Source organism: Ambystoma mexicanum, chromosome 3q (assembly GCF_040938575.1).
Source record: "Ambystoma mexicanum isolate Mex_15411 chromosome 3q, UKY_AmexF1_1, whole genome shotgun sequence".
Classification (NCBI taxonomy): Eukaryota; Metazoa; Chordata; class Amphibia; order Caudata; family Ambystomatidae; genus Ambystoma; species Ambystoma mexicanum.
Genome location: NC_090926.1, coordinates 1,225,171,509 through 1,225,185,448, shown reverse-complemented (window position 1 = coordinate 1,225,185,448; position 13,940 = coordinate 1,225,171,509). Strand labels below are relative to the sequence as shown.

At 48.4% G+C, this 13,940-nt stretch overlaps 1 protein-coding gene across 3 annotated transcripts in view; it reads right to left on the bottom strand.

Annotated features, from left to right (window-relative positions):
• MAST1 (microtubule associated serine/threonine kinase 1) overlaps window positions 1–13,940 on the bottom strand; it is a 1,484,042-nt gene that overhangs the window by 360,257 nt on the left and 1,109,845 nt on the right. For all 3 annotated transcript variants that reach the window (XM_069604134.1, XM_069604135.1, XM_069604136.1), the window contains 2 exons: window positions 1,765–1,866; window positions 919–1,041 (listed from right to left, as the gene is read on the bottom strand). In XM_069604134.1, coding sequence (XP_069460235.1) covers window positions 919–1,041; window positions 1,765–1,866 — 225 coding nt within the window. The remainder of the gene's footprint in view (window positions 1–918; window positions 1,042–1,764; window positions 1,867–13,940) is intronic.

The window sequence follows — 13,940 nt, the reverse complement described above, 5'->3', positions numbered from 1 at the left end:
CAGATGGCCTTTGGTGGCATTTCGACCCTTGGAGTGGTGAGACCAACCATTCTTGATGTCTGCCTGGAGCCCAGCCATCTGGAGTCTTTGAAAGTGTTCCTGGAACCTTCCTGTGGACTGGCCAACTCCATTTTGGGCTACCCCGGCTGGGTTGTTGTGGTTTCGCACAGAACTTTAAGGACTCTCAGCTTGTTCTATAAGAGTCACTACTGCAAGATTTCGGCATTCCAGCATCAACGAGACCCAAGCTAGGAGGCTCACTCTGACAGTACCAGCTGCGTACCCTCCTGTCGCTGTGCATCAGTGAGATTTCCCGTGTCTGGTCTAGTGCCTGGAGTCATACTGCATCAGTGTGAGTTGTATTCTGAAACAGGAACAGTTTGCACCAGCATCTGAATCCAAACAGGACATCTCTTGCCCCTGCAAGTCCTGGGCTCTGGCGACCGGAAGCAACGACGGGAAAACTGACCTCTGATGAACCTCAGACGACCTGCCAAGTCTGAAGAGAAACTGCAGTACGGGGGGTGAGTTGCCTGTTAATTACCTCCCTTCCTTATCTTCACCTATACAATTTGGAAAGCTTTTTTAAAGTTTTGCATTTGTTGGCTTTGGAAAAACGTGTTGCTGAAAGCCCTCCGAAAGCTTTGGACAGTTTTATTTGCCTTGAGTGCTTACCTTGTGGACACATTGTTGACCCTTTACCAGACTCACCTCTTCCCAAGACTTAGCTTTGACCACTCGCCTTGCTACCTTGATTGGTTTGGCTACAGCTCCTAGAGTTATCCCTGTTCACTAACTATGTTGGCCTCCTATACATCTGTCCACCAGGCCAGAGTCTAGAAATTCAGTCTAACAGCCACTAAGGGAATTCTACAAAAATTATGGAAGGGGCGACCGATACAAATAAATGTCACTTGCTGTCAAAGTAACTGGTGTCCTCCTCTGACTCCAGGTGCGGAATGAACTCTGCCTTCTGCCTGAGCAAGCTGTTCCAGTCCAACTCCTTGAAGAAATCATGAGTCTTCACTTCATAGGCTCCACCTGTAAGGTACAGAAGTTAATTGTCAGGTGGGTCTGGCGTGAAGGAAATGGAAACACAGATTTAGCGGTGGAAGGGAAAAATAAAAGTAGAACAAGAAAAAGAGACAGGAGAGACAAGAGTGTGGACTAAGATGTGCCAGAAAGATCTAGCGAGATTAGGGACAAAAAGAGTGTTGAGATCAGATAAGCAGGGATACCTAGGGAAAATAGGAGAGGGGTGGAGAGGAGCAGGGAGCAGAGAGACAGATACATGAATAGATAAAGGGCACCCAGGAAACACAGAGTTGCATTGAGAAAAGGAAAGAGACTTATGCAAAAATAGGAGAGGAAATAGAAAAATGGAAGACAGAAGTGGCGCGAGTACAAAAGAAGAGAGACATAGGTAAAGGATATGGGCAAGTGCATATATATAGGGCACACTCGAGAAGGTGAATATGTTCAGTTTAAGCAGAAATATGAAGGGATAAGCAATAAAAGAGAATAAAAACAGACAAACAATTTTCTTTAGAAGGCAGTGAGAATTAGTCAGAGAGTGACCTATTGAACGGGTATGTGAGGGAGAAAGAAATCATAACAGAGGTATTAAGAGTGAAAAAGACATGCTGAAGAGAGTAAGGAAACTTGAAATGTGGTCTGTGATGAATACTTTGTGTGACAAGGAGAAGGTATGTCCACAAGAAGATTGTCACACAATGAGGCTTCATCCATTTCCATGGATCTCACCTGCGCCGATCCTCAGGAGTGGGTCTGTCTGCAGTAGGCATGCAATGAGGTGCTGGGCTTCTGGAGGGAGGGCCTCATCCCCATCCGGCCATAAGATTTCATCTGCAGGAGGAGAAAAGGAAGGGATCGTCAGAGTCCTATCGTAGAACCTCAAAAACAGAACTGTTCATAACACCCTTTTCCCAAATTTAAAGTTGATGTCTCTGGCTTTTATGCTTACCCCATGCCTTTCAGTACCGTTCATAGTAACCACTCCTCACAGCCATTGTTAATATATATTTGGCAAGGCTTCTATTAAATCTCTGCCTAGGTGAGTCACTTCAGAATGTCACCTGAGTGCACATGCACAGTCACCCACCGAACTAGTAGTATGTCAGTGCTCATTTTAAGAGGATGCCTTTCTGGATATTCTCTCACAAATATCCCCGTTGAATCCTTTTGACGACAAAACCTTCCTCTTTGCCTCAGGCTAATCCTTCGGACCTGCCAGGGGTTCAATGCCTTTTGGCCAACTTGCCTATCAATGGGACCATGCGCCAATGACCAGGAAACCGAATGCCCAATTTAATTTTCTTGCTATCACATGTAACTAATTTGCAGGTATAACCAAAGAAAATCAGAGTCTACAATTTGAAAAAAATAATTTGAGGACCAATCACACTAACCCCTAACACTCGCCCATTTACTCTTGTGCAGCCACACTTATCTTTTCACTGCCTCATGCTCCATTGTAAACCTTCAAACAAGCAACAAAAGAGATGCATCCTCACACTGAACAGTACAAATCCACACATAGCTTCTACCTGCAGCCTATAGAAAATATTACTGGGCAGCCTTGGGACTGTCTCTTGATGTTGTAATTACCATGCCATGTCCAGTTAGGAGCAACAATGCACTATTGAGGCATCACTCAGTGCCACCAAGCCACACCTGTGGCAGTTTATAAGTTTACAAATACCAAGTAACCTAACAGCGGCGAAGCTAGCATACAGAATGTAAGACAAACTAAGGCCAGAAATCATAAATGAACACAGCCACTGGCTTTTCTGGAGAAGCCATCAAGCAATGGAAATGGGCTCTGAGAGGTTGCGGATCAATGAGGAAAGCACGGTTATCACTCTTAAAAGTACTTGACTAACACAAAACAACTGAGATATACTGCAAATATTGTGAAATACAATAAAATGAAATGTAGGATATTGCAGTAGTGTTAACAAATAGAAAGTAAACTAAAGTTCTTATTCAATATTTTTTTTTTCTCACATTTGATAAATTATTTCCACTTGAAGTGTTGTGTGGAGTTTGGAATGTATGTCATTGTTTCTGAAATAATAAATATCTGTTATTTTATAGCTGGACATTTTTCCATACAACCTGCGAGTTGGACCCTAGCACTTTGGCAGAACTACATGCCAAAGAAAAGATGACGTGAGGAGATAAAAGAGGACGGGGCTACTGTAGTCCGGAAAAGGAATTCATGGTCTTGTGACAGCAGCACAGGATAAGAAGGGTGACTCAGGATGAGGAGTATTTTGGTCTTCTCAATAGGAGGAAATCTTTTGTCAAAGAAAACATATCTTTTATGTGACATTCTCTAAATGTGGGTCTTTCCATTACTCCACTCTTACTGCTTCCACTTCTTACAGTAACCTACAAGCATTTCCCAGGAGAGAAGGTGTAGGATGACAGGCCAAATGGAACTTATTGATCGCAATATGATTGCCCAAATTCTTAGCGCCTGGGTATTGTCAATTTGGGAATTGCAAGATGTTATTGATGTGCAGAAAGAATCCCAGGGTGGATGTCTGGAAATTACTACATTTTAAGTAGACCATCTTGTTCTGTGGTTTCAGGGGTTTCTAGCTGCAGGATCTGTGTCGCAAGGGTGGACAGATGTCCACCGCCATACAGCTATGGGATCAATGCCACTGTAAGACAACTGGAGAGGAGGCGGGACACTACACCCAGAATCTGACTGGGGAAAAACGGCCTCTGCCAGGATTACGAAGCAGATGAGACAATGAAGCAAATGCTACTTACCTGCTGATGGTACTCTTGTTCAGAGGAGCATTGCCTAGTATTTCGGTGCTGGACTGCCCTTGTGGGTGTGACAAAGGCTGAAATGCAAATTAATATTTCTCCTCTGTAAAAGGGTGCAGTGAGCTAAAACATAGTTGTAGACCGTACTGAGCGGAGGAAATTCTATAGAACAGGGTATTTGACCCATGTTCGTTCCCAGCAGAGGGGCTTCTACACTCCTTTGTAACTACTTATCTTTAATACTAGCTATCCGGTACTGGTGTGTCTCCCAGGTGCAAATGTTCGAAAGACATGAGAGGAGCATGGAAAAATGTCACTATGGAGAAGATTAGTGGGGAACAATTGTTTTGTGATCTGTGTTCATTCTGCTATACAAAATTTCATTTAAAAAAAGGGCGATTTAAAAATGAGTGATATTTAAAATATTTTTTGTCTTCTTTTTTTTAATTGTGGTTTGGTTAACAAGCAACCTTAAACAAACTTACAAAACAATACAGTACAAGAGAAACAATTCAGAATAAAAATTACAATTAAGAGTAAAAGTTGATTAAAAAAAACATGAATCTACAATAATTAATCATAGTTTCATATTGTTGTGATTTCATGTTGTATGTGCTAAAACATATTTTAAAAAGTGAGTTGTGGGGACTCTCAAGATGGCCGCCGATCGGTGAACACCGCGGCTCCCTACCTCCCGGACCTGCGCAGAGCTCCTCGGTGCCTGAAGCAGCCTTAGAGCTACAAGCTGCCCTCCCCGGCAAGTTGAGACTGTGGGGCAGCAGTAGTCGAGCGCCTAGTCCAGTTTTGATTTGTTGCGACGGTGGAATTGCTGTAGCAGGGCCCGGCTGAGGCTCTCAGGCCCTCACCTGAAGTACAGCGGCCCAGGGGATCCCGGAGTTGGAGGCTCTCGCTCCCTGGAACTCAGGGGGAGCCCGGCAGTACTGCCACTTAACCACCGCTGGACATTGCGGCCGGTAATGGCCCCCTGAGTGGCGCAGCCCCACCGCTATCTGAGGCGGCGCCCCACTATCCGGTCCGGACGGCCGCCACCAGCCGGGGCTCCAGTGGGAGTATATCCTGCGGGGACTCCTCCTACAGGGCAGCTCTGGAGATATTCGCGGCCCCCTGCCGCTGCACCCCCCCCGTCGGTTCCCGCTCCTGCCTGGCTCCGTGAATTCCTCCTACCTGGTCTTGTCATTTGCCGCCGCCCATGAGAGGAGCAGCCTGAGATATACCCTCCGGCGGGATAGCCTGCAAGCGACCGCGTACCGACGGCATGGCCCTGCCGACTCCTTGAGACGAGTGGAAGTACTTGCTCTGCCCCAAGTGAGACAGGCTGTGGGGGGCCTTTGGGAGATATCTGGCCAAGCAGTCCACCCCTCCCACCCTTGTCCACCAACCCTCAGGAAGGGTCGGAGGGACTTTTTTTTTTTCTTCTCTTGAGGCCCTGCGCTGGACTACCTGGTAAACCCATCCAATTCCCATCTGGACCCCGAGGTCTAATGCAGATTGCACCAAGATCTTAGAAACGGGCCACATCTGGAAACAGTTGCTCCCCAAGCACAATTGAATGGGACAGGTGGGGGAGGAGCCATTTGCCAAGCTCACATGAGACACTCATTATTAGTAAGCATCCTAGGGGTCCTACCTTCCCCCCTACTTACCTCCACGTAAGCGGGGGCGTACACAGCTGAGCTGGAGCCCTTTGATCCGTGTGTCACCATGTCCAGGAATAGAACAAAGGATCCGTCTCAGGCCCTTAAATCTGCAAAGAAGACCCAAGACGGCTCCCTGGCCAAACTCTGGGCTAGGGACTCCGAACCAGAGGGTGATCACCGAGAGGATGACTGGGAGAGCGAGCAGGGAGCAGACCCCTCACAGGATCAACGCGAGAGACCACTCACCTACTCAACCTTAAAACTGTTCCTCAGTGAGGCGGTAGATAGAATAACAGCCGCTTCTCAGAAGCAGATGGACACTCTGAAGGAGGATTTGGCCGAAGGGATAAGGGAGATTAAGCGTGACATCAACAAAGTGGAAGAAAGGGTGGACACTAATGAGCGGGCTATCCAGGAGTTGACAGAGGACGCGAGGAAAACTGAGAATCTCCTGGAAACCCTGGCGCAGGCCACTCAGATCCTGGAGCTACAGGCCGAAGAATTAGAGAATCGTTCAAGAAGAATCAACATTTGAGTCAAGGCCCTGCCGGAGTCTGTCCAGCCCCAGGACCTCACCCAAGTCTTAACAATGATATTCATGGATCCTTTGGACGCGGGCTCAAACATAGACCTACAATTCGATAGAGTACACAGAGTGGGCCCGCCTCGAGTGGGACTAGGGAGTAAGCCTTGAGATGTATTGGTGGCCTTTCACAGCTAAGCAGCAAAAGAAAAGATATTGGAGATGGCGAGAAAGGCAGGCCACATATCATATAATGGCTCAGAATAGCTCTCTACCAAGATCTGTCGCAAACGCGCCTGAATAAGAGAAGGCGGATGGGCTCGGTCTTGAAGCACCTGCGAGAGAAGCAAATGAAATATAGGTGGACCCATCCTTTTGGCTTAACCTTCCCTTGGCAGGGAAGGCAGCGCAAGATTGAGACCTGCGACCAAGGCCTAGATCTGCTGGGAATTGAGGAGTGCCTGCTATCGCTTTCCGCAGGGCAAACCCCCAGACAGGTCAAGCATAAGTCCTGGGAGTGGTCAACAGCCAGGCCTAAGCGGTCCTGGAGAGTCTCTCCAAGGAAAATAAACTGCCACCCCCAGGAAAGAAGCCGGTCCAACAGCCAAAGTGAATTGATGGCCAACTCGCCCGATACTGCTTCACTGCAGAAGTAGCAGAATTGTCGTGGCAAGGCCGGGGAGGTCACTTGCAATCTGAAGCTATAACTACGAGGCAGGGATTTAAAGCATGTCTAATCTCATACTGCAGGGAAGGGAGGGAGAGGCTCTCTGAGATGGGATGGGGTAATCCCGCGTTCGTTAGACCTGGGCAGTTTGTAAGGCACGGTTCTCGTGCAAGTGGAAAGAGGGGGGCTGATCGCCAGCAGTGCCTACCCAGGGGGAAGTTGGGAAAGTTGAAGGGGGGAGGGTAGGGTTGGGGAGGGTCAATGGGGGGGGGGCAGATTTCAAGGGGAATGGGGAGAGGCAGAGGCCTCTGGAGATGAATGGTTCAGTCCAACTATCATCATGGTACCTCATGCCAGTTGCGTATCAAGCAGACCAGTCTACATTGCATTCGCCACACCAATAGTTAATGTCGGCTCAGTTTAAGGTACTGTCCCTAAATGTGAATGGTTTAAACTCGCCGGTCAAACGGAAAAAGCTGGAGTTGTACGTCCGAAAAGAAAAACAGCACATAGTAACTCTACAAGAAACCCATATACAAACTCGAGATCAGGCTTTATCAAACGCCGGCAGACAGCAGACAATGTTAGGAGGGTGGCCCACCTACTTGAGAAAACACACCGGAAGGGGATACCTGCCCTCATCTTAGCGGTCGACGCCGAAAAGGCTTTTGACCGAGTGGAATGGGGATTCCTCTTTGCTACTATGGCTAAGATGGGGTTTGGCCCAAAATACCTTGCGCAGGTGGATGCTAGTTATCGATCTCTGACTCGCCATCAATGTTCAGTTATCACCCCCGGTGAGAGTGGAGAGAGGCACAAAACAGGGTTGTCCACTTTCCCCATTGCTATATGTGCTCCATCTCGAGCCGTTTCTGGAGGCTATAAGATCGACCAAGTCCATAAGAGTTATTCCTTTTGGGGAAAGGGCCCACAAGGTAGCTGCCTTTGCAGATGACATGCTTCTTACATTGACCCACCCTGAGATCTCCCTGCCAGCGGCTTGTGAAGAACTAGATAGCTTTGACCAAGTAGCTGGCCTGAAAGTAAATACTAGGAAATCAGAGATCCTTAGTCTCAACTTGCAAGCATCCTCTGAACAACACATCAAGGGGGCATATGCTTTCAAGTGGGCAAATACACACATACAATACTTGGGGGTCCTCCTCACCAAAAACATAGACAAACTATACCAGGCAAACTATCAACCCCTTCTTGAAAAGCTTAAATCGAAATTGATTGATTGGGGCCCCCTATGTATCTCTTGGTTGGGGCGGATCAACGTCCTTAAAATGACGGTCTTGCCGCAACTCCTGTATCATTTTGCCGCCCTTCCGGTGGAGGTATCAACACCCCTTCTTCAAAACCTTGCAGAAAGCCACATCCCGGTTAGTCTGGAAATTAAAGCGCCCCAGAGTGGTGGCAGCCCTTATGAAAACACCTATCTCATGGGGCGGCTTGGGAGAGCCTGACTTCCGAGCCTACTACCTAGCAGCGCAATAAAGAGTGCTCAGGGACTGGCAGAGAGACGATCGGGATAAACCATGGAGGTCTATGGATAGGGTGGTAACAGAGCATTTGGAGGGAGTGCTGTGGAAACCGAGGTCGGATAGACCGCCCCAAATGTACATAAGTAAAATTACCTCAACCACAGGGGAGGCATGGGATACGGCATCCTCACAGGCGCATCTTACTTCCTGGCCTTCATCCTTTACCCCCTTATTTGAGAACCATCAATTTACTCCAGGCTGTAAAATGGCATCATTCGATGATTGGTTCCTAGGGGGCAGTCAGATGGTTCGAGATATGTTTGCGGGGGGAAAGGTCAAAGAGTTTGAACAATGCAAATTAGAATTTGGCCTGGAGGAAAAGCACAGATACGAGTACATCCAACTGAGGCATTGGCTGTCTCACCCCTCCATGAAGCAGGCAGGCACGCGCCCACTAACCCCATTTCAAAAATATCTGGACACTCATACAGGGGATAAGGGCCTTATGGCCGCTATATATAAATACATCAAAGAGGGGGAAACACTGCCAACTAGATCCTACATGGGGAAATGGGAGATGGGCACTGGAACTGCTATTGATGAGAAGGAGTGGCAATATTTATGGGCCCAGATACCGAAATTAACCAGATCCCTCCAGATTCGAGTGACCTGGTTGAAGCTAGTGTTTCACTGGCACCTCACCCGGGTCAAACTGAAAAAGATGTTTCCCCAGGTCACCCAAGATTGTTGGAGGGAATGCAGAGGAACGGGTACATGGGCTCGCATTTGGTGGGAATGCCCGAAAATGGCAACATTTTGGGGTCACATTCAACAGGTTATGAGGCGAGTCCTCGGGACGGGGTGGTGGAAATAGGAGGCTCAGTATGATAGGCCTGAACCGTGCTCTGCTTGATATTCCCTCGAAAGTGGACCGCAAGCTGTATGTTATAATGATGATGTCTGCAGCAATGGTTTTGGCGCGACGGTGGAAAAAGAAGGACCCTCCACAAGAACATGAGTGGGTGGCAAAACTCTGGTCAGTAATTGCCATGGAATGGCTCTCTTACTCTATACAAGGCCAACACATGCAATTTTGAACCGACTGGGCATCCCTCCTGACATACCTAAAGGAGGGTGTGCGTAGAGCTTGGTGGCCTAGAGGGATGATATTATTGGGAATTATCGATCCCCAAGAGGAAACAGATCTGTGAATAAGGGGGACTAGCGGAGTTATTGCAGTGTACAAATATTAAGAATCTTATAAACTGTGGCTTAGTGGGGCCCTATGGACGTTCTTCTTGGAGAGGGAAAACCATTGGCGAAACCCTGGAATCTGGGGAGGGAGGGGAACAAGGACGGAGAGAGGGGTTTTGTTAATCTTCTGTTGATTGCCTGTTTAATTACAAATGTCAATAAAAACAAGTTGAAAAAAAAGTGACTTGTGGGAGACCACCAGGGGGCACGGACCATGATGGCCGCATAAAGAAAGATCTCCGCCACACACCGTCTTTATGTGAGGATAACTGTTTCCCTCTATCCACCCCCCTACCGATACCAAGAGCAGTGCCTCTTTACGAAACGGGAATGCAGAGCCGAGGAGTATTACACACCCCTGCTAGTGGTTAGCGCAATCAGGCCGGGCAGGGCCTCGGCAGCGCAGAGGCAGGAGACTCGAGTGATCCGGACACTCCACCAGAATCCTACCTGGTGGAGCAACGACGCGGCCCAGTTGGAGCGGGATATGGGGCGACCCAACCCCCCACGTTACCAGATCAGGGAGAGCCAGCGGTGCACACACAGTGCAGGGCGGAGGTGTATCGGAGGCGGGGAACTGGCCCTACTTTGCAGTGAATAAAAGAGGGGAGGCGGACACCGCACCTCCCGGATCCACTGGGGTGAGGACCAGGCATAAATTGCCCCGGGGGTGAGGAGTGGCCCGAGGAGTGCAACAGGCACGCCAACAGCCAAAAACGGACCCCCCCCCCACCCACTTGGCCAACAGTGCCATATCACGGAAAAGGACCCATTAGTGTTACACATCTGGGGAGAAGCCGGAGTTCGGGCCAAGCCCCAGAGCACAGAACCCTGGGGGACTCCCCATTGACACAAGTCCAGAGGGCCAGCGCCCTCCTAAGAACACAGGTGCAAGGGAACATGGTGGATACCCGCTAACAAGCACGGTGGGAGTGGCGTGAGAGGCCCCCACAGGCATCACTTAATCCCTCAGCGCCAGAACATACAACAAACATGGAGGATTCAACACAGGATCCTGCACTGGGAATAGAGCCAGATCAGGCATAAAACCCACCCCAGGGTAGCTCCAAAACACCCAGCCACGCTGGAGAGACCTCAAGGCCCAGGCAGCACCCCAAACAAAATGGACACCATGGCCGAGGGCGGAACTGCACTGGCTCTAAACACGGACAATCTGAGAGATATCTATCAGGAAATCAAGGCCATCCGGACTGACATCCAAGCCTTGATATGTAGCCTCAAGTGTAGGGTTGATAAACTGAAAGACAAAATGGAGGGGATAGAAAACAACCACCTGCTGGTCGACCTTCTAAACATGAAGTATGAGGCACAGATGACAGACTTTGAGTCTAGGGAAGAAGAAACGTTGCTTAAACTGGACGACCTCGAGAACAGGGAGCGTTGCAACAACTTACGCATTCTCGGGATAAGAGAACAGAAGGGAGAAACGGCCGCTGATGTAGGACAGAAAGTGCAAGCATTGATCAATTCTATCTTAATGGGAGACGGAGGGAAGGATGTCCAATTGGAAAGGACCCATAGTTATATAGTTATCCGCTTCCTGAGGTACAGGGAAAAGATGGAAATTCTTGAGAAAGCTAAGAGCCTAGGCAGAATCCAATTCGAGAGGGACACGGTCAAAGTGTTTCAGGATCTGTCGGGTCTTACCCTGTCCAAACATAGAGACAGCCGCCCCTTGTCTCAATGGCTTACGGAGAAGGGCATCAGATACCGCTGGTCCTTCCCCTTCGCAATGACATTTGAAAGAGGAGAAGTGGACTATCGTATCACGAGCGGCCAAGAGGCACAACAGTTTCTTCATGTCCTGAAGGAGGAGACTTCCAACGCAGATTCCAATGGGGACAGGAGTTGCACACCAATGGAGCAAAGTTAGGAAGGGAATCGCAGTGTAAAGAGAAGGATGTCAGGGGGCAGAAAATATAAGAAGCTGAACACTTCACCTACAGCGAAATAAGACTGAAGCCCTAGCAGAGAAATGTTACTGAATTTGAGCAGCCGGTCCCAAGGGGCCTGCAAAGTTTACAGGCAGACAGGGGGGAAAGGGAGAATGTAAGTGAGACAGTGGGCGAAGCATTGGTCACCCCTCACACAGTGGGCGTCTCTCAGGGAAAGAAAGGGTCCCAGGATATGGGGGACGGGCGGGGGCAGGGAGGGAGCGGAAAGGGGAGTGAAGCAGAAAAGGGGGTAGGGGATGGGGGTACAAGTGTTGGGGAGTGTGGTGGATGATGGGAGGAGGAGGGGGACAGTGCAGAAACAGATAGATATCAGGGGCTCAAGGAGAATAGTGTGGTCAGGACACTTGATTAACTTTCAGAATAGCACAACTTGACCTAGGGGTCCGAGCTGATGCACTTAAGATGGGGACCTTAAATTTCAAGGGCCTGAATTCCCCCACTAAGTGCTCATTGTTCAGAAGGGAGTTTCGAAACAGGTGTCTAGATGTGTTGTTGGTCCAAGAGACGAGGCTGATTCCCAAGGGTCCAAGTTGGGCAGACGTTCTGGGCATCAGGGCCAACCAAGAAAGGAGAAGTGGGTATCCTCCTTAATCGGAGGATTTGCATAGCTGCGGCACAGGTTTGGAGGAGGGATGACGGGAGGGCCCTTGTGGTATCTGGGACTATTGAGGGAGTTATGGTGATATCGCCACGGTGTACTGCCCGATCATGGGCTAGTCCCAGTTATTGCCGGGAGTCATGGGAGAGATACTCACCCGAACGGTGGAACTCCTCTGGTTGGGGGGGGGTTTAACATGTGGGCAGATTGGCTCATGGATCACAGTGGGGGTCAGGGGTCACCCGGAGGTGGTGGCGCACAAGGGGAGGAGGCCCGCTTCGGATACATGACCGATCAGGGTTTAATTGACGTTTGGAGGGAATGCTCCCCAGCCACAAGAGGCTTTACTTTCTTTTCCCTGGTCCATGGTTCCCTTACGAGGCTAGACTACTGGTTTGTTTACTACCAACATGCCCAGAGAGTAACGACCAGTGACATCAATTCCATTAGTTGGTCGGACCACAACATGGTCGACATGGGTGTAGTATTGATGGGCCTCAGACCTAGAGAATCACTATGGTGCTGTAATGATATCCTACTAAAGGACCTGGCCTTTGCTAAGGAAATGAGAGAGGCCATAGAGGAGGAAGTACTTCAGAATAAATGACACTGGGATTCCGGAACTGTCAGACTCAGAGATGGCAGCTTAGGTGCTGAGCTCCTGTGCCTGCTGGATACTTATCCTAATAATTATGGCAGAGATCCCTGAACCTGTTGATAGTATACAGCCTGCTAAGAGGCAGAAGGGTGAGGAGGAGAAAAGAGATGATAAGATTTTGAATATGCTCACAAAACTGACATTGGATGTTGCAGACATCAAATCAAGGCTGATAAAGGCAGAGGAGAAATTCATGGACCTTACTGTCAAAGTGACTGCTGTTGAAGACCATCTTAATCTGGTGGATGACAGGATGCTGCGTTTGGCTGATCAAGTGAGGCAGTTGGAGATTAATAATGAGAAGCTATTAGTCAAACTGTCTGAGCAGGAACATTTCTCAAGAAGAAATAACATCAGGATTGCAGGATTTCCTGAAAATGCAGAGAGAGGGAATCCAATCTCCTTTTTGGAAAAGGTACTGGTTTCTATGGTACATTTGGATCCTAAGATATCTCTGGATATTGAGAGAGCTCACAAATCCCTTGGTATGAAACCTGCCTTAGGTCAGCGCCCTCCACATTTTATTGTCAAATTTCTAAGATTCCCAACAAGAGAACTGATGCTAAGGAAGTCTCGAGAAATTGGAGACCTGGCATGGGGAGGGAACAAAATTATGATTTTTGCTGACCTCAGTAGAGATGTTATGGAAAAAAGAAAATGTTTTGGAGTGGCAAAAGAAAAGGCACGTCTCAAGAAATTGAAGTATTATATGATTTATCCAGCAATTTTCCGTGTGGTTGTGGATGGACAGTTACACTCTTTTCCTGATCATAGGCGTGCAGAGGCTTTTTTATCTGACTTAACTGATGTGGATTGTGTGCCTATGGAAGCTTCAACATCTTCTATAAGTCCGAAAACAACAACAAAAAAGAAGAGATAACTTATTCTTCAGCCTGGTGTATTACTAGTTGAATGTTTATTCGACTTTATTTTGACTTTATTTTGACTTTCTTTGCTTTTGGATTCCTATTTGGTGTTTTTCCGTTATGGTGGAGCCGTTGGAGTTTTCTTTTGATTTTGTCGCATGCACGGGAAACTGGGGCCTCATTACATGGATGTTCGAAGAAGGGACCTTCAGTACGTGCTCCTATACACGTTATTTCCGGGTTGGAATGACCATGGAGATGTTTTTTTTTCTCGGGGCTTGCAGCTGGAATACCCTTTGCCTCGAATGTGACGGCGGCGCGGTCACGTCATGATGAAGGTTAAAATGAAGATGGCGGCGTGGTCATGGTGTGGATGGCAGCGCAGGCTACGTCACTGCTGGTCAGCCCAGGTTTGGTGGATGAGGGTCGTGGACGTACGTATATTGCAG